The sequence below is a fragment of the Gopherus evgoodei genome, chromosome 2 (assembly GCF_007399415.2).
Source record: "Gopherus evgoodei ecotype Sinaloan lineage chromosome 2, rGopEvg1_v1.p, whole genome shotgun sequence".
Classification (NCBI taxonomy): domain Eukaryota; kingdom Metazoa; phylum Chordata; order Testudines; family Testudinidae; genus Gopherus; species Gopherus evgoodei.
The window spans coordinates 281,664,679-281,686,032 of NC_044323.1; the positions used below are offsets into that span (position 1 = coordinate 281,664,679).

General features: G+C 40.3%; 1 protein-coding gene across 2 annotated transcripts in view; it reads left to right on the forward strand.

The window, feature by feature from the left end:
* TG (thyroglobulin) overlaps positions 1 to 21,354 on the forward strand; it is a 211,619-nt gene that overhangs the window by 39,444 nt on the left and 150,821 nt on the right. For both annotated transcript variants that reach the window (XM_030553857.1, XM_030553858.1), the window contains exons 16-20: positions 1,559 to 1,759; positions 5,074 to 5,283; positions 6,417 to 6,571; positions 8,275 to 8,431; positions 12,521 to 12,745. In XM_030553857.1, coding sequence (XP_030409717.1) covers positions 1,559 to 1,759; positions 5,074 to 5,283; positions 6,417 to 6,571; positions 8,275 to 8,431; positions 12,521 to 12,745 — 948 coding nt within the window. The remainder of the gene's footprint in view (positions 1 to 1,558; positions 1,760 to 5,073; positions 5,284 to 6,416; positions 6,572 to 8,274; positions 8,432 to 12,520; positions 12,746 to 21,354) is intronic.

Below are 21,354 nucleotides of genomic sequence, written 5' to 3' on the forward strand. Positions count from 1 at the left end.
GGGAATCTTCTAATGAAATATTTTTGTCAGAAAATGCTAATTTGTTAAAATGAAAACAGTTCACAGAAAAGAGTCAGTTTTGATAGATCTCCAGGTTCAAAATAAATAAACAAACACATCTGAGGAACAAAAATCTGAAATTGATTAAACATTCTGTTTCAACATTTTCAAAATGAGAATTTTTTTTTGGTTCAAATGATTTTTTATTTGAAAATTTTAATTAATTTACATTTAGGCTTGACAGAAATCGATTTTTATTTTTTGTATAATTTTGATAGATAATATCAATGTCTATCTTTGACCAAATTTTTAATCAATCAAAATTTTCATAGTTGCTCAAAATTATGGTGTGTGTGTGTGTTTGTGAGAGAGAGGGAGAGTGAGTGAGGCAATGAAAGGGCAGACAATAACTAATAACAGCAGATTTTGAGATTCAGAAAGTTAAAGCTCTATACAAACATAAATTGTCAGCATCCTATCTCAAAATGTACAAAGTGTATATCCTTAAATCAAACTCTAATAAGTTCTCAAGGAGCATTTTTTTCATTTTGCTGATCTTTAAATTTTGATGATTATTAATGGAAATATTTTTTCATAGGTTTGTGTGTGTGTGTAAGGTGAAATTGATGTTTACTGATATTTACTGATAAACAGACTAATCCTTCCAAGCCTCTTCATACTAAAATAAGGATTAAAAAACTCCAAAGGAATAAGTTAAATATATAAAAAGGTCAAAATCAAATGTAACACTTTGAAATTATATAAATTAAACATTTTTACTGACATGACCCAAAAAAGTTTGATGATTGTTTTGCAAAAAAATTTAAGATTTCAATTTTTTGTACCAATTCAGGGTGGGAATATTTTTTTTTAATCTTGAAAATTTTCATGGCATGGGAAAACTGTCAGTTCCCTCCTCCAACTCTACTAGTAAAGCTTATTCACTGGGATACTCGTGGAAAGTGAACACAGAAAGTGCTCAAACACAGTTGAAGCAAAATTGTTTTAAATATGAAAAAATATCAGTATCATCAGTATTGTATTTCTACAAGATCAACTTTATGAAGATTCAGATAGGTATATCTCCATATATTATATTAAGCTATCTCATAGAACTGGAAGGGATCCTGAAAGGTCATTGAGTCTAGCCCCCTGCCAGGACCAAGTGCTGATTTTGCCCCAGATTCCTAAGTGGCCTCCGGATTAAACTCGCAATTGACCTGAGCTTAGCAGGCCAATGCACAAACCACTGAGCTATCTCTCCTCCCTCCATACAAATTGTTGCTTGCATATTAATGGTTCAAAATGGCAGCATTTTGTAGAGATAGTGAAGTCTCATGTATATCTATACTGATACAAACTTAACTATGGTCTCATGACAATTTATCCATTATAATCTCTCTGTTTCCTTCAGTAATAGCCCCAAATTTAAAGTATCATTATGGTAAGATATAGTGTTTTGGACAATTATTGTACAATACTGAAGTTCATTTCTGTAGGTGCTCAGAGTTTCTCCTTTTCTGCTCTTTCCCTTGTAATCAATCTCTCGTCTTTAAAGGTCCTGGTTTCTGTAATATGCTAACATCCAAAGTTAGCTTACGAGAAATTGGCAAAGGGTACATTCCTCAGTGTGAAGGGGCCAACGGAAACTTCTCACCAGTCCAGTGTGACCAGGATCAGGAAAGCTGTTGGTGTGTCTTTGAGAATGCAGAGGAGGTGCCTGGAACACGAGTAAGAGGAGAAAGGCCAGCATGTGAAAGTGAGTTGTGGCAACAGTCAAAATAACATTTACACAAGGTTCAGATCCAGAACAGGACCCTGATCTAAACTTTCCCAACATTTAGCTGTGTTGAGATTTAGGTTCCTGTTCCTGTTAAAGAGATTTATTTTTATCTATCTATGTATTTAGAGGCTCCAGCCAGGCTGGGCGCATTTTTCAAACTTCCTTAAAGTTCAGAGGGTTGTGTTTGGTTGGGCAGGGGAGAGGGCTTTTGGATTCAGTGGCCAATCTTAGTGGTAATGAAAAGTCAAGACAGATGAGCCAGTTATGCTAGTCTAAGAACCACCCTGAACAGTTTGCCCAAGACTTCAACTGATCCCAGTCTCAGCCTGCCCTTGGACTGAAAAAAATTAACTGGCTGAAAAAAATGTGTATTTCTGTAATTCCTACTTTTGGCCTTTGACCACGATGATAAAGTAGATGGGCCAAAACACTACCTGTTCACAGAGTATTTCCTGCCTCGCCAAAGCCACAAAGATCTGGAATTCTGTAAAAATTTGCAGCATGATTTCAGAGAGATTTGGATAAACTTAATTTCCAATAACTGTTATAGATTCCCCATCACTGAACTGAAGCAGAACAAATTAAACATTTTTCAATAATATGGTCCAAATTGCAATGATAAATTCACATAAATTAGATCTAGAAAAACTTCTTCAAGGCCAGAATTATCCCCTGCTGGATATTCTTGTGCACTTTTGTTCTATTTTTTAAATGAATGTTGTTGGTAGATTTGAAAAAAGACCAAACTACAAGAAAGTATGTAGGATTCCCTATGTGATTCTGGGATTTGCAGAGTTCTACATACATATCTAACTATTTCAACACAGGGCTGCAGCAATGTATGCTAGTCACATGGATGAATCCTTTAGGAATTTGGAAGCTAATGTATAACATTACATTGCAGAAATAGAGCATTCTGTAGGAGAGATCTTGTGAGAAATCCTGACGTTTAGGGAGCCTAGGAAACCAGAATGCTCTCAGGTGTCAGAAGAGCAGCAGAGAAAGGTGAAAGAGCTTTTGACAGGCTCCAGGAAGAGCATGAGTTGGCAGAAAGGACGAGTGGAGAAGATCCAAACTAGGTCCTAAATTGTGAAGTCCTTTCTCTGTCCTTACTCCAACTGAAGGTCAATAGCAGTTTTCCCTGAGTATGGGCTGAAAATGAAAGCTACACTTCAAGATGTGGCAGGTTTTACATAAGTGCCAGGCATTGTTTTGGAGCATCCAATGCCCAGTAGGTTTTTTTTTTCCATCTCTAATGGATGCAGGCACAAGAGTGATCAGTAACAATTCATGCTTTAGATACTTCTCCAGCCCAAAATTGTTAGAAAGACTTATTGGAAAATCTCATAAGAACAGGTTTTCTTGCGAGATTCCTTTTACTTTCTGTGTACGGTCAGGCTGTGAAGATACCCCAAGAACAACCTTTCTCCTGGAATTTTGTCATATCTACTTCTGGAAACAGAAAAAAATGAAAATAATGGATAAAAATGGTTAATGGAATGTTTTAGAACTTAAACAGTTTGGTTAGAGTTTAAGATGAAGGTTCAGGGCGTTCTTATTTTCCTCAGAGTGGCTTGTCCATCCAGCCTGTAACTTCTGATTATTACTAATCACTATTGTTAAGAGCTCTGGAATAGGCCTGAGAAGTAGCCCAAGTCTTTATCACTATCCTGTACATATTTCCAAGATGGGAAAGTTGCCTGTGAGCAGATGAATCTGACATAGTTGGAGAATACTATAAATCCATTTGTCTATATCAGAAAAGACAGCAGTAACTGTAAGTTGTAACTTTCAAGTGCACATTTAATACAATATGGTTTTTATTAGAGCAATCAGTTCCGTAATAGCTGGGTTCCCCATAGCTCATTTTCTGCGTCCATGTAATAGAGTTTGATAGAATCCAACATTTTCTTGTTGATGTGTACATCTTGTTAATTCCAAGTATCTTCCTATTCCTCACCACTCACATTCCATCTTTCCACTACTCATAAATGGAGTGGGGGGAGAAAGAGTGACAGGATATTCTGAGTAAATTCAGATGCAAGTCCCGGATATGATGACTTTCCTAGGTAGATTGTTAAAAGAGGTGGGGAGAGAGGAGTCAACATTCTACTTAGTGACTGTTAAGCCACAGGAATGAATTGCCAGTGACTGGGTGGATGGCGAAAGGCACTCGTCATTCCTACAACAACAGCAAATTGGCTTCAGAAGTGTAAAAATGACAACATAGCCTTTCTCTTGTGAGCTGCTTGTCAGCCTAACAAGAATGAGGAAGGAACTGGAGGCTGGGCCAAACAAGGAAGTTACTGTTTGGATTCAGTAATGAGGGACCCAAGCTGAAACCTATGTATGATACAGGAAAAACAGAGTACAGGCGGCAACTCTAAATTTTACATTCTTTGAGGAAAAGTCTGCTCTTGATACATCAGCACACCCCGTTAGAATTAACCATACTGGGCCAGTATAGATGAGAGCACAATGTGGCCTGTTGGTTGTGAAAAATATTAGAGCAATACAGAAGACAACAGGTTGGTTTTACATTGCCCCATGTGAAGAGCTATTAACATAAGTTGCCCTAAACACCTGCGATGACAACAGATAAACTGGTGATAATAGAAATTACCTGTATTATATGTTAGAACTGATCGTGTTGTGCTGATAATTGTATTTATCTCCAGAAGTCTTAAGAATTGCTTTGGGAGTTTGTGAAGCAAGCGACCACCTCCCTTCCTGGCCTCTGGCTTTGAATTTATGAGCTGATCGGGAATCACTAAGAGGATAGGAAATCTTGCAATGACCTTTTTACTGAGATATAATACACTTCATTTTTTAAAAAGATGCCATAAGGGAAACTTGTTAAGTAGCATAAGAGTTGGAAATTAAGACAATGAGCAACTGATATTCTTCTCTTAGCTCCACCCCATAATGTTCTACATTGAAGAGTGACATGAAGAGGAGGTGCTGTGACATAGTCAGTGTTTGGGAAGATGAGATATATTTGACAAGCAAGTGAGCTTTCTGATGAGATGGATGAAATTGATATGAAGACCTTTCCACTCTAATGGCCAAATAATACTTTCAAGCCATGCATGCAGCAGTCTCTGAGCCCAGTCCAATGCCCACTGAAGTCAATGTAAGTCCTTTCGTTGGCTTCAAAGAGCATTGGATCAAGACCACTGACATCAGTGGGAACTCCCTGCCTAGGGGTTGATGAGGGTTACTTGGAGAGTTTATCCTGAATGTTTCAGAGTTTTATCTTTCACATGTTCCTTTTCTTCATATCTTCCCAGGTCCCCAGTGCTCCCTGCCTTTCAATGTGTCTTACGTGGTCAATGGAGCACTTTTTTGTGCAAATGTCTCTGAACAAAATCAGAGTTTTCAGAAGTGCCAGTTGATTTGTCGTCAAGGCTTCCATAGCGCCTTTTCCAATGCGACGTTCCTGTGTGATAGAGAGAGTCGCCGTTGGCTCTCAGAACCCCCCCTCTCTCAAAGCTGTCAGAGTAAGTACAGCTGCTACAGAGGAATGTTCTCATATTTAACCGCAGATCAATGTTTAGAAGCCACCCATGTTTAGTACCTGCACCTTCACCAGGGAGGATGCAGGGGAAACTAAATAGATTTAACAGAAGCTGCCCTCATTTTGAAGCTACCTTTAAATTACAATAAGAGGAGGAAGTAATTAGATCTGTGACTTCTAAATAAGGATGTGCAGTAAGTCAATCTTGCGCTTTGTCTTCATCCTCATCTTTGCCTTTCAGCTGCTCCCATACCTGTAACTGTTCCCTTATTCTGTAATTATAGAGATATAAATAGATGGATATTTCTTCTAAATATAGATTTTTCTCTGTAAGTGAAAAGATGCTGGTGTCATGAAATGGCTCTGATGAAATCACTTACTTCTGAAAGAACAGATTAGTGCCAGATGTCTGATTTTAGCAGAACTCAAATGTTTATTTGCATAATCAAGTAACTTTGTTACTTCTGTGTCTTTCTGTAACAATCTGTTCCCTAAGGTTATTGCCATTTTCATTGGCTGCTACTTGGTGGTTTTGTTTTGTTAAAGAAGAAAACTCACCTCAAATCTTGGAAGCTGCATGTGTCTGTTCTGAACTCATGTGGCCAGTTCTTTCTTACCACTAGCCATGTCAATGATTTGGACAGGAATGGGCTCTGGTCAAAATGTCAGAGGCAGTATGGATCAGCTCTGGAACTCAGCTTTGCAGGTGACCCTTGTCTCTACAGTAGGCCAAATTGAAATGCTGGTTTCAAACATTCCTACCCACAACAAAGCACCCACCCTCCCCCCAGCACGCACACACGGCCTACCACCCAAAAAATAAAATAAAAAGATAAACACATTTGGATCTGGATTCTGGTCTCAATCTAAAATTTAATCCATCTTTCACCCTAAGCCTAAGCAGTTGTCTCTCTTTAGGAAAAAAAAAAGAGAGAGAAAAAAATTCTAAATCACTTTAGTATTTGCAGAACAGGTGTTGATGCAAGATCAAAACTTGGCTTGCAGTGTCAATGGCTTTTCTATACCTCTCCCCTAGGTAATTATGAAAGGCAGCTTTGGTAAATGTTGCATTATAAATATTAAGGGCACTAAACATCTTTTTTTTTTATTTTTCAGAGCTCCAGTTATTTCAGAATGTCCAGGCTCAAACACACTTTGAGCTATTGCTGCCTTCTGAGAAGACCTGCAGCTCTGACTATGCTGGTTTACTGCAGGCATTCCAGATCTTTATATTCGATGAATTGAAGGCCCTTGGTTTCTGTCACATTCAGGTATTCTACGTTTCTTTTTCTGGATGCGTGAAAAAAGTGTGCAGCATCTTATGTTCTGGAGATGAAAAGGCAGAGACAAAAAAATATAGGGTCTTATAGATAACCCATTCACAGATGATCACAGACCAAAAATTTAATTTGGATCATTTGGAGTGAATTTTTTCCATAGACTTCCAGGACTTTATACAGACTTTCAGCTATGGAGAGGAGTGATCTGGATTATATTCTGACTCATACAGCATCAGCTAACAACATATTATAATACATCTCAGTGTTAGGACGTTTGTTTTGATAATCAGGGTCAAATTGACCATTGTTGAATTTCATTTCATTACTAGTATGTTTTCTCATATGTGGTCTTGTCTAAATGTGCAGTGCAGTGGCTTCCACCAAACTAATATGCTTCTCTTCTTATGTTAACCCTTTCTACTGTGTGAACTTCAACCCTGTGTGGAAGACCAGCACAAGGCCTATGCGTTGTTTAAGTGATACATAGACACTGTGACAGCCCTTTGCAGAGGGGTGAATTTCACTCCATCATGCATAACAATTATTCCATTTCGTACGCAAAATTCCAGTTTTAATACTGTCTCTTACATGCTAAGGTTTCCTACAATATACAATTCAATCAGTATTAAATACTGAATATAAACTATTTTGATACTCACACTATTCCATTAATGCTGCTTAAAGTAGTTGCTGAACTCTGGTGGGCAGGTTCAGGTCAAGCTGCAGATCCTTCCTGCTTAATAGACCTTTTCTACTGTAACCAGCATGGTATTTACAACAATTACCCTGCCCCCTCCAGTCCACTCTCGCAACACCAGTCAATTCTGTTACAGCTGGGGTGTGAGTGGTCTTCCCTAGTGGGTGGAGACAGAGTTAGGTCTAGTGGGTAGAGCCACAGCCAAGCATCAGAGCTGGAGTTGGAAGCCAGAAATCAGAGCCAAAGCCAGCACTGCCAGGCAGGTTCTCTGTGGGTGGCATATCCTGTGGTGCTTGACCCCATGAAGCTCATAGCCCGTCAATCACTATTCTGCCAGAGCTTTTGGGTGATGGCACTGATGTGGTAGTTTCTCAGCAACCAGTGGACCCAGATTTTAACCCCCACCTACCTAAGGCAGAGATGTATATCATCAGAAAAGATAACAATTCCATGGAGCCTACCAGGAACCTTGCCATGCCAGTCAGATAAACTGGAAATTACTCAGACATGAGGGTGATGGGGGTCAGTTCAAAAACCTTAGATAGGGAGTGAAATCTTCTGTGTGTTGCATTGTCTATGCCACAGGTATTGTGACAAAGGAAAATCATTTAAGCAGTCTTATTCTGGTACAAGTAACAGTAAATGCAATACGTATAGTAAATGCAATACATCTTAGAGTCAATATCTGGTTTGTGTATAAAAAAGACCTTGGATAAAAAATTCAAAAGCATCTAAGTGCTTTAGAAGCCCAAGGCCCATTTTCAAAAGGGACTTAGGCACTTAGGAGCCTAACTCTCACTGAAAGTCAGTAGTACTTAGGCTTCTCAGTGCATGAGTCATTTTAAAAAATGGGATTTAGATGCTTTTGAAAACATCCCCTCTTGTCAAATGCTTGTTTTGAGCATAGGGCCATGTAAATATTCTGATACAGAGGCAGCAGTGAGGGCGAAAAGGCCACAAACCTTAAAATCTGTCTCTTTTGAAAATCATTATTAAGGTAAATATATTTGGAAACACGGGTTCCGTTTCTGTTTGCGATGATTCTGCCGTGCTGGTGGAATGTTCGAGTGTGGACCGACTGGGGGTGAACATCACATGGAAAGCTCAGCTTGAAGGCATCCCAGCAGCTTCTCTCCCTGATTTACATGATATTGGTATGTATTTTTACCCTTTCTGTTGATGTTTCTATTTACATAGCCTATTTGGCTGTTAATTATACTCCTCTGCCTACTCCTGGGAGAGGATAATGAGCTTAAAAACGGTCAGGAATGCCAAGTGGCATTGGGGGACTATCCTGGAATGTTTTTTCCCCACTCTGAATTTTAAGGCCTTCAAAATTTGACTTTGAGAAGGATCAATACTTGCCTGTTTCAGGCTGTGACTACACTATGAAACAGAATCGCATTTGAATATAGTTGTCAAACAGGGCTCTCCATCTGAGTCTCTCTCAGCTGGTGTTGAGAATCATTGTGTTTCTGACATGGGCAAGCTTATCTCAGCTGTTGCACCGCACTGGTCATGTCCCCAACAGTGGGAACAGTTGTGTTACATACGACTTGAGTTGGGCTTGGTGGAAGCCATAGTTTGCACCTGTTGTCAAAGTTCCTCCCCTACACTATTGTATTCTATATAGGTTCTTCTAGGATCCGGGTGCCTAACTCTTTACATCCGAAATCCTGTGTCCAGTATACAGACAATCCATCAGTGTGGTTGCAAAGTCAGCTACAGAATCAGGGCAAGGCACTCCTTTCTTGACTAGAAGCAGTGAACACTGCTGGCGTCTGCCAACATAGAAACAAGAGACGACGCATTTATCCCCAGCTCAGGTACCCCTCATGCTGGCACGTCTACAGTACTCTGAATGCCATTCTCAGCATTTTAAAAAAACAACAACCCTACCTCCGCAAGTTCCCTCTTCTAATTTGGGGATTTCAAGACTCCATGTGCCCTCCAGTGCTGTTGCTTGATTGGAACTGAGTTCAAAAGTCTTTAGAACTTGGCTCTGAGTGGAGTGGTTGTGTGGTTAGCATACAATTACACGGTCTGTTTGTGTTTACATCCATTTGGGGGAACATGAATATTAAATTGTTTGTGTATGGTGGATCCACGTACAATTATATTCAGTTTTATATTAAAGTTTATTTTGAACAGTCTTCTAGAGTATTGGGAATACATTTTGTCCCTGTTCATGCTACAGTTTCCCCCCAGTCCTGAAATGCTTTTCAGGGAATGACTGAACACTACAATGTACAGATGAAAGTATGAATTCAGTCTGAATTGATGTTAAATGTCCCATTTTTCTCATGCTGGAGCTATTCTTTACACCTGAATGATTGTAAGGGAAGCAGAAAAGTCAATTAAAGTTGTACAGCTTCAGTTTCTTACTGTTGTAACTGTTCCCTGCACACACTCAGAGATATATCTCGGTTCTCCGGTCTGTACCTTGTATGTACAGTTTGTGAAGACAGACAGAATTTTCACCTGCATCCCTGGAGCACAAAATAGCTTCACAAGGAGGTGTTCCTATCATGACATATTTAGTAGCATTACAAAACATTTACAATGATTTTTCTTCTTCCTCCCTTTTTGTCTTGAGGATGGCTTACTATCCCACTGGAATCTGAGGACCCAGAAGTTCTTAGATGATTTACTGATCAGAGAATCTAGGGATTCCACAGTGGCATAGCAACTTCCTAACACTGTTCTACCCATGGTATCAAAGGGTTTTTGGAAATCTATACAATTCATATAAAGCGGTGACTGCCATTTGACTGACAGTTCTACGATGACGTGCAGGATTCCTATTTGATCTGTACATGATGTACCCTGTCAGAACTTTGCCTGTTCTTGTCTTAACTTTGAATCTACTACTTTCTTTATTCTGTTTAGAATAATACGTGTAAATACCTTACTTGAGATAAACAGCAACTGAATTCCCCTCCAGATTTTACACTGACTGAGGTTTCTTTTCTTTGGTAGCTTCATTATATGACCATTTTCCCATTTGTTTGGTATTTTTTCTTCTTCCCATATCTTTTGTAAGAGGCCTTTCAAAATATTTACTGTGTTCAAGAGCATCCAATGGAAAGTTGTCTGGAATTGGTGCCTTTTCGCTTTCTAACCGATTGACTGTCCTCTCTATTTCTGCTCTGGGACTAGGTCTTAATTTGACATCCAGATCTTCTCCTTCTTTTGTATCTGGGGGATTGGTCACTGACTTGCCATTCAGTAGTTGACTGAAGTACTGTCTCTGTGTATTCAATTGTTCTGATGACTTTATTTTTAAGTTGCCCTTATTGCCTTGAATTGGTTGGTTGGTATTGTTTTTCTTCTTGACAACTGTCTAGTGATGTTGCAGAGTGTCTTAGTGTCATTTTGTGTTACAGGGATCTGTGCAGCCTTTGCCATTTTGTATATAAAGTCTTGTTTGTCTTTCCTAACACTCTTCTTTCTTTATGGCATATTCCTCCTGGAGTCGCTGTATCTGTGTTCTTGTTTTTGCTTGATTTAGTTTGTGTGCTCCAGGTTAAGAGTGTTCTTGCAGAATAAGCATAATCATACTATAGTCTCTTCAGTGCAGCCAGCTGTACAGAGTTGCGTCATTAGCTGCCTGCACCTAGTTGTGAAATTTTCCCACTTAGTGCAGCTGGAAAGATACTCCTAAGTTACAGCACATAATCAGGAAACTAGACACAGAACAGTGCAGAATTACGATTGATTTGAGTCAGCTGCTCTGCTGAAAATAATTTTACCATAGGATGCACATTTTCACATACCTCTCTTTAAAACCCCAGCATTCACAGTCTGGAAGCTGTCGTTCCATTCGGGAGAACCTAAAGACAGTACAAAATGTACACCTAGGATGCTTCCTGTTTGATGTATTACCATGCTGCGCATCAGTTATGGCTATTCGGAAGCCATTTGGAAGCTCTCACCTTGCAAATTCATAGCAACAAAATCTGTGAACGTTTCAAATGAAGCCATAAGCTTCTCAGCAAGGGTTAGCAAACAAAATCTTCTCCAAGAGCCCTGCTGTGTCTGTCTCCCTCCTGGCCCAGCCAAACCAAGGAATCCACACATACTGAGTGTAGGACACTGTCCTTACAGAAGCAATAGGAGAGCCAGGTTGTTTGGTCACAGAATAAAGGAAAGGGAAGGATACTTGCATTACCCTGGAAGGCAAGTCTCCAATTAATCTTTATCCTGAGCTACAGGGAAGAGGGGCGTGGTCATCTCTGCACAGATGGGTATCCAGTGCTGGTGCTGCATGGCAGTAGAGGCTGGTTGCTACACTGTTAAAGATTAGGAAGCAGTTTGCCACTCCCCACCCCCACTGAGTGTAATCTGGGCCTCTTTTTAATCTCCTTCCTCTGAAGCATCAGGGATGGCCATGGCCAGAGATGGGTCATTGGCTGGGGTGGGCCAGCACTCTGAAGTCTCACCAAGCATTCTCTGTCTCAGGTTCTTGGCTGGCTGGTTCTTGTTCATGTGCTCAGGTTCTAATTGGTCACCATATGTGGGATCGGGAAGGAATGTTCCCCCAGGTCAGACTGGCAGGGATCTTGGGGGTTTTCATCTTCCTCTGCAGCATGTGGGCATGGATCACTCGCCAGGATTATCTGGGTATATCTCGCTTAATCAGTTCCCTGACACTGCAGGAGCCGTGAGCACTGATACATCTTGGTCCGTCCTATTCTCTGTCTTTGGTACATAATAGCTTAATCTCCTGTGGGCGGTAATACTTTGATCTAATTTTGGTTGTTGGGTTTAGTTGCAAGTGGTGGGTGGTGGAGGTGGCCTGTGATATACAGGAGGTCAGTCTAGACGATCTGGTGGTCCCTTCTGGCATCAAACCCTATGACTCTAAGAGAAAGAAAGCAGTGTCCACTGAAACAATCAGGTTAAATCTGATCATCAAAACTTCAATTCTCTGAAATTCATGTTATCCTGAACTGGGTTCTGCGTCTCAAGTCTGATACAAGATTAAAAATTGAATTTTGTTTATGCCAATAACCCAGGGGTGTTATTAATGACTGGTTATTGTTTGCAATAAATAGCAGCAAATGCTCCCAAACCAGCCGGGGTCCCATTGTGGAAGATGTCTACACGTCAGCTGTCCCTTGAGGCATCCGGGGAATCCGAATCTATCTGTACCTTTTGTTTAAAGCTTATCAGCCTGATATTATTTTTTTCCAGCTAGATCCAGTATCATAACTGTGCTGCTCTATTTCTTTTTCCTTTAGAAAAAGCAATTGTTGGGGAGAATCTCATTGGACGCTTTGTAGCACTGATTGAAAGTGGTGGCTTTGTGTTACACTTGGACTCCAAACAGTTCCCAGCAGATACATCCATTCGTTTTCCCCGAGATGAAGATTTTGACCTATCTCCCAGTGTTCAGCTCGGATGCAGGAGTGGATTTCGAAGAAGTCCATCTCTTGGGAGAGCAATCCCAAATTCCCAAGGATGTGGTATGTTTCCTTTTGACTTTCCCTCCTTTGTTGCTGTGGTTACTGTGAGTCAGTGCAAAGTTACAGTCGGAACATTAACAGGAAACTTTCATTGGCACACTTCTCAGGTGTCAGTCTCTACCTATGGGTGGGATGTGTGAAGCACCAATGTGAATGCAAGGCCCTCACTGAGGCAGGAGCCACTCTTGTGCTATTCTTGCTATCCTTAAAGTTCAGTTACACTCTGAAAAGTGATTCTCTGCAAAGGGCAGCATTAGATTCTGTGTCTGATCCTCAGATTTCATCTGAAATGTGCTCAGTTGTAAATAAGAAGATCATGTTTTTGGAAGTTCAGCCTGGTATCGGAAAGTCAGGGGAGGCTTTTTCTGGCTTGTGCACCACCACTAGAAATAAAGATTCTGCTAAAACATCTGGTGGTGATGCATGAATCAGAATAGAATCCAGCTCACTGAGCAGCTGCAGAGGTGCCAGCAGTCCTGGGATCTTGTATTCCTGGGCAAAGTCCCAGGAGTTGGATGAGCCAGTACAAGATGCAGATGGAAGTTCTCAGCCCCGGCCAACACACAACCTGATTGCTGCTCTGCCCCCTTATTCCCCTGCTGTTAGGTTTCTGTATCTCCTTCTTCACTGGACACTGACTCAACGTTCCTCCTAGATTCCCTTCCCTTAGTGACTTTGCTCCTTCTGTCAATTTTCCCCAATATTCCTGCATGCTCCAGCCCTCCAGAAACTCGGACCCCTCTCCACTCTCAATGGCCCATTAAGCCCCAACTTCCCTAGGCCCCACATCTCCCAGCTGGACGGGAATTCCTCAGAACTACAGAGTAAGAGCAGGAATGGCTTTCCTCTGGTGCAGGAGCAGGAGAGGGGATTGGCCAATCTCCTGACGCAACAATGCTTTTGGTGTGGCAAACTTCAGCATTATCTTGCTATTTTTTGAAAGCCATATCCATTTAAAGCCCCTGACAATGAATAAATTCATATGAAGACAACCTGCCAGAATTAGCACACAGGGCCCTGTTTTCATTGGGAGAATTCCCATATGGTCAGCACATTACAGGGACAACAAAAACACTGAAAGCTGCTTGATGTCACTACGGTCAAACAATTTGACTGGTATAAACAGGGTGAAATTCACCCCAGTACAGAGAACCAGCCCAGGCCTATGCACTGCTTAACTCCCACCCAAACTCTGTTTTGAGGGCTGTGGGTGGTGCAAAGAGTTGAATTTCACCCAGAAGGAGCACATCTGCCATTCTGCCACAATCCTTTGTCAAACCCCAGACCCTTTGTCTGCTTTCCCTGCAGCCTGATGGGAGTTCACTGTTATGTCCGAGAGCAGAGAATAAAAACAGTTATGCCCTGGCTTTCCCACACCAGATAATACTGATGACATCTTTAGTTAGTTTCAGTCCCATATTGTTCTGTTTAATGTTCTTTATTAAAAAACAAAATCGAATGCCTTACAATGCCAACTAAGTAGGTGGCCTGGAAACACAAGCTGGAGTTTTTATGTTTAAAGTTCTGAAGATGCTGCAGCCTTTTGATGCTTTTTATATCTTAAAGAGGAGAAAAACCCAAACAATAAAAATAAGTAACAGGGTGTTGCCAGATGATAAGGAGTGAAGCTCCTGTCTTGCTGTCAGTGGGAATACTGGCAAAACATTTCTTTTTTGTTGTTGTTGTTTTAAAAGTTTTATATGCATTTTAGTGCTGGCGAAAGGTTCTAGGTTGAAAGCACTGGTGTTTAGTCTACTCTATAAAGTTGTAATGCTTTCGTTACCCCAGGATAGTTAAAGCAATACATCCCCTCTTACGGTGGCTATAGTTATACTGGTATAAAGGTGCTGTTATATCTATTCGTGTATGGGAAGAGGAATAAGCTATCCTGATATAACTGCATCTACCTTAGGGGTTAGACTAGTATGACTATTTTGATTTAAAAAAAATCACACCCCTAACCAAGGTAGTTAAACCCAGTTTTTGTACCAGTGTGTCTTCACTAGGAGAAAACGTGTTCTTAACTCATTTCAGGTAATATATGGTCACTAAAGTCTACAGGGAAGCCTAGGGTTCACCTCAACCTGTTAATGTATGTTAAAACTGCAAACAGCCTTGTCTTCACTAGAATTGTACCTTATGATACTTACCACATATGAAAAAACATACCTTTTTTTCTTAGTGAAGACAAGGCCTTCAGGCTAGCATGGACACTTCTCAATCATTTGTTCTAGGCTACAACTGTCTCTAGTTTACGCTAGGCTCACCATGTTAACTTCCTCAAATTAATTGCCAATCAATTAACTCGAGGTAAAAAATGCACTGAAGGCAGCCAATGCTACATCAGTTTCTGGAGGGAAATCTCATGCCATTCATACACACTCAGATATGCAGATGTAGCATGTAAAATGGTATTGTCCAAAAGCTCACTGTCATTTTCAATTTAAGAAAAAGACTCTAATGAGGGACAGTGTTTAGACCTAGTGCCTTCTTAATCTGTCTGTTTGTTAGGGATTCTCCCCACACGCCCTCTCATTTCCCCTTTTACAAATGTTCCTGATGAGAGCCAATGAAACTCACCTGGTCTGCTTAGCAGGGAGAATCAGCAGAACTTTTCTACACCTATGTACAGGCTAATAAAGCCTGTAGTGTAGTCACAGGCAGCAATACTGCAAACATGGATGGGAAATTGGCTTGAAAGCCCAGTTTAGTTCCCCCTGAGCATTCATCATATGTTAACAACTTTCAATAACTGTTGACCTAAACTGGATTCCTCCAGCAATCTGGCTATTAAGATGTGTTACTGTAGTAATAAAGGAACTGATTGTTTTTATAATGGCGTGGCAATGCCATTAAAGTTGAGGTTCAGTCATTACTTCTGTTTAAAGTTCAACCTTTCTGACCTGCATCTGACAAAGTGGGTATTCACCCACTAAAGCTCATGCTCCAAAACGTCTGTTAGTCTATAAGGTGCCACAGGATTCTTTGAAAAGGAAGATGATATCTGTCTGTATTTGTGCAAGTTTAACACGGCTACCCCTCTGATACCTTCGACCTTTCTAATGCCTCTAAAATTGACGTTATTAGTTGGATTCCTTTGAAATTTATTGTACCGCAGGAAGGGTCAGGGTAGGGTTATTGATAAATTTGGAGTCATTTGAGCTACAGATTGCAGAGATATAAGCCCTGAAAAATAACCATTTTTCAAAAAAATTTCTAGGTGGGTTTTTTTTATTGTTTTGTCTTGTTTTTTGGTTTTTCACACAGAGCTAGATCAAACTATTGATGTGATGTGAGTCAAAATAGTCTCAGTCTGTTGAGTTTTACCCAAGGTAGTGCCATGGCACCCTGTAAAAAATTGGAGGATTGGAATTTCAGAACTATATTGAAGGAAAATGTATTTTTTTTACAGTTCACAACTGCTGATAGAGAAAAATGGGAAGAGTATCCATTCTTGCCTTAATGTATGACTTTTGTAAATGCTCTAGAAGCTGAATGGTAGCTCAGGTTCCTTTTGAAATTTGGTATGCCTCATTGAGGCATGGGCTAGCATTAGTGATCCCTATTTGGGCTCATTTTACTTGAGTCAAATGAGGTTCTTGAGTAATAGGCCCCCACAAAATGGCTTCCTTGTTCTGCAATGCACTGTTAAGCTGAGAGGTACTCATGACTGGATGAATCACAGACTTCATTAAAGCTGATGGCTGTAAACTCACCCTTCAGTTAACATAACTAAAGAAAAGTTAATCATAAGCCCAACCCGGACTGGAAGTTGCTACAATATTTTAGTCATGGGTGTCAATTTTATTCTGGGGGAACGTAATCAAAATATTTGGACAGCCTGGACTGTGCATTTCCAGGGTTTCAGAAGTCTGAGGTTTGCTCAGCTCAACATTCTGCAAGGGACCGACAGAACACCAAGCAACCTTAACTTGGCGCTGAGGTAATTTTTGCCATTGAATTTAATGGAATGCAGTGCACAGAGCAGGAGGACTTTTAAATGGAGTGGACCTTTTTATACCTATCATGTATAAATACTACAGAAAGTGAAGATCAGGAATATGAGTTAGCTGCAACTTTAAGAGTACAATTAATTTTGATGGCTCCTGTTTTGTACTGAACTGATTCTACCAACTGCCTTTGTAAAGGAATGTTTTAATGGGCTTTTCAAAGAGCTGTTGAGTGTGGCAAAATTCTTCACGGTCCAGCTTTTATAGGGATTTCATTTTCTAGTTCTTAGTCTAGAAATGCAGCTGTGCATTACTTTGTGAAGCCAGTAGGTCATGGCCTAGAAGTCTCCAAACACAGGATTTACCAGGTAGGAACTCCTGAGTTCTTAATCTGGTTCTCCTATTATATGTTGTTTGTGGTTACTAACTATTAAGCATCACATACGTGCCCTATGGCAAGTCATTTATCCTCTCTGGCTTAGTTTCCTCATACGTAAAGGGGGATGATGATAATATTAGTAACTTATTACTTAGGAGTTTCTTTAAGGTGCTGTGAAGATGGAAAAAACTCGATCTGAGACGATTCTTCAATCAGAACCTCAATAGATTTACCTTTACATGCTAAATATAATTAGCAGTGAAAGCCATTTTCCTTACTCTTTTCTCTCTTTCCTGGTCCAGTTGGTTGTTGAGCTACAAAATATTTTCTCAGATCCTGAGCTTATTTAGTTGTTTTATTTCTTGTTCCATGACATTTTTCCCTTGCTACAGGGCAGTTTGGATAACTCTTGATGGCAGTAAGCCATTCTGGTGGTCTCAGGAATTTGTTGTGCTCAGTGTATTCCTTCTGAGACATGCACTGGGCATTAATCTTCCTTTTCATCTCCATTACATTTTCCTTCCTGTCATCTGGACAAAGAATGTAGGCCATATTTACAGGATAGGGGAATGTATCCTGGGAAGCAGACTCTGAAGAAGATTTGTGGGTGACGGTGAACAGCTGAACATGAAGTCCAAGTGTGACGCTGTAGCCAAAAGAGCTATTGTGTTCCAGGAGTGCATAAACACAGAAATCTCAAGTGGGAGTATGGAGATTATTCTGGCTCTATATTTGGCACTAGTGTGACCGCTGCTGGAATACTGTGTCCTTCTGGTGCCCACAATTCAAGAAGGATGTTGATAAATTGAAGAGAGTTCAGAAAATGAGCCATGAGAATGATTGATTAGAGAATTAGAAAACATGCCTTATAATGGTAGACTCAAAGAGTTCAATCTATTTAGCTTAACAAAGAAAAGGTTAAGAGGTGACCTGATTACAGTCTATAAGTATCTAGATGGGGAACAAATATTTGATCATGGGATCTTCAGTCGAGCAGAGAAAGGTCTAACATGATACAATGGCTAGAGGCTGAAGGTGGACAAATTCAGACTGGAAATAAGTACATTTTTCATTGTGTGAGTAAATAACCATTGGAACAAGTGTCATGGTGCATTCTCCATCATGACCATTTTAAAATTAAGATTGGATATTTTTCTAAAAGTCATGTCTAGGGATTAATTTGGGAAAATTCTATGGTGAGTTATTCAGAAGGTCAGACTGGGTGATCACAATGGTCTCTTCTGACCTTGGATTCCATAAATTTGTTGCTTCAAGTTTGCTTGCATTGGAGGCATATAGGAGCACATTTTCCTGGCTGGAAGATGGATGTTTCTTTGTTCGTGTTTGCCATGTCTTAGTTTACTCTTATCTGCATTATCATTACATTGACTAATCCTAATCTATAGAGTATTTTATGGATATACTTCTATGTTGATAACTGAATCTTGATGATTGTGGCAACAGAAATCTCATGATTGCCTAAGATGTTAGTGAAGAAATAATGTTAAATACAGCCAGCTAGTGGCTTTGTGAGCTTGGAAAAGCTTTTCACTTCAGGAGGACAATCTGAGGCTTTTCATGACACCTGTTTATTAGTCACTCTTATATTTGGTGGTGACATGAATTCATGCTAGTTCCCTTTTCCATTTAGAATTTTATATATGGAGATATACATATCCTATCTCGTAGAACTGGAAGGGACCCTGAAAGATCATTGAGTCCAGCCCTCTCCCTTCATTAGCAGGACCAAGTACTGATTTTGCCCCAGATCCCTAAATTGCCCCCTCAAGGATTGAGCTCACAACGCTGGGTTTAGCAGGCCAATGCTCAAACCACTGAACTATCCTGCCCCCTTTGTAACTTGTATTAAGATTGTTTCAAACAGAGATCAGTTTGAATAAAAAAGCTGCTAGGTTCACAACTGAATTAGCAGCTCAAATCTTTCTCTGTGATAGGCTCTACCCAAACACTGGTATCCCCAGACTTTGGGGTATCTCTGAGGTGCCTATCGCCATGAGGTCTAAGCACCAAACAACAATTAGAGGAAGCATTTAGCATATCCTAAAGGAACTAAGTTCCCTCTTCTACTCCTTCTATTCCCCTTTTTCCCCCCCTCTGCCCTTCTCTTGTGGTGCGTCTGTCTACTCCCCTGCAATCATTCCACTGTGGGCTGGTCCTGGGGCAGAATAAAAGCTATTCCTGGGGGAAGATCTTATAAATGAGGTGATTCTTGCACGTAGACCTGAATCCAGCCAGGCTGTGAGGTGCTTTATAGTCTGGTCCCTGCTGTTGAGAATGCAGTGCCCCCTGCTCATGAAAGCCTGACTCTAGATAGAACAGCACCAAGTTTCAAACTCATATATGGAAGTGTTGGATCCAAGGTTTTGGTTTCTCCCATTTTAGGGGTATAAAGATTAAATCCAGAGCTGTAGTTTAGATCTTGGGTTTCGCTCAGGCTCTCCTCTCATTTCCAGCCTGGTTAACATGTATAGATTTTAAGCTAGAAAGAGACAATTATGATTATCTAGTTTGACCTGAATAACACAGGCCATAGAACTCCACCCATAACTGCTTCATTGAGCATAATTTGTGCTTGAACTCGGGCATATCTTTTAGAAAGACATCCAGGCTTGACAGCTCCATTTTTGCTTTAACCTTTCATCATTTTTCCTTGCTGTTCATTTTTTGCTTCTATTAAGTAAGGGTATAAACCAGACACAAATCTATTCTTCCTGTTTACATACGTATGATATCAGTCACATGCCACTTCCACTCTGTGACTCTACAACAAGAAACAGAGGAGAGAGTTCTGAAAAGTTTGTTTTCTCCTTTTAAAACTTTAAACGCTTTAACTCATCTCTCCATCATCATCCTCTGCATTCTGCCTCCCCAGTGGCTTGTAGATTCTTTATTTCATCTGTAAGTGAAGAAGAAAAAAAAAGAAAGGAAAAAAAAGTTTCTTCCCTTGAGGTTCTTTTTTATTTGTATGATCCTTTCTGCATACATTGGAAAACCTCTTTGACAAATGGAACAAATAGGCTGGTGTTCTGAACATACGTGAGAGATGAGTGTCCTGTCTCTTCCAGGATTTTGTACTTCCTTAATTGATTTTTGATATGTGTTGTGCCTGGTTTGCCTGCTTTGGTGCCTATTGAAATGAATCCTCCAGTCCTCTGACTTTCCCAGACTCTCCTACTGGAACATGACAAATCTGAAGAGGAATGAAGGAATATGGTTATTAGGCTGTCATTCTGATTTATCATTGAGGTATTTCAGTAGGTGAGTTAATTCACAAGGCAACATGTTGGCTGATTAAATGCAAATAGAGCGCGTCCACCCTGTGGACTATAGTGGTAATGGCCAATGCTCTACTATAGTTACTTCTTGGTACAGGTTTAAATTGCTGTCAACACACTAGGCAAGAATAGAAGTGAAATTTTGCACAATATCATTCCCCCAAAATATCTATTTGATGGTTTTTGAGGGAAATCTATATCTGGAAAGCAGCTGTGAAATAGCAAGTAAACATACTGTCTGGTAAATGTGTCTGAGGCTCATCTGTGATGGTGATACTGGTCCGAGTGATCTGAAAGGAAAGATGGTATTACATGATTGCCCAGAAGACAATTAGTCATCTGCTTAACATGCAGACTGTCAGCTGGAAAACTTGCTCTTGGTTTGTTCTGAAATGCTGAACTCAGAAAGGTATCATTAACCTATGGGGAGGAAATCTTTGTGTTGGGGTTGTCATGTATACAATAAGTTAGTTGTCTTTAATCCAACAATTACTTTCCTGCTTGGAACTACCTACCAACAATTTCATTACCAGAATTTTTTCATGAAAGTATTACCATATGGTGGCTTTCCCTGAGTTTTTCAGAGTTTCCATTAATGTGAATTTTCCTATTTTTGTCTAAAACCTTTGTTGCACTTTGCAATCTGCCCTCACAGTTGTATCTTATTACAGATGGATCTGATCCTCAACATTCCCACTTGGAGTCAGGTCCATCAGAGTTTGACGTGCTCTGGTTTGAGGGTCTTCTTTTAGACCCATCGATGGCAAGGCACCTTCTCAGTCTCATCAGCCTCAGTTGTTTTTGCCTTGATGAGATGAGTTTGGGTAAAACAGTTTTCCTTGGCTGCACAGGGGCAGTCCATTCCTTCTCTGCCAGTCTTTTGGGCTTGGTTTTTCTCCGTTATGGGAAGGGAATGCAGCCTCCCCTCCTGGTGAGTCTCATTATCTTGCTGCTTCTCACCTACTGGCAGCTTGACTCCTTCTC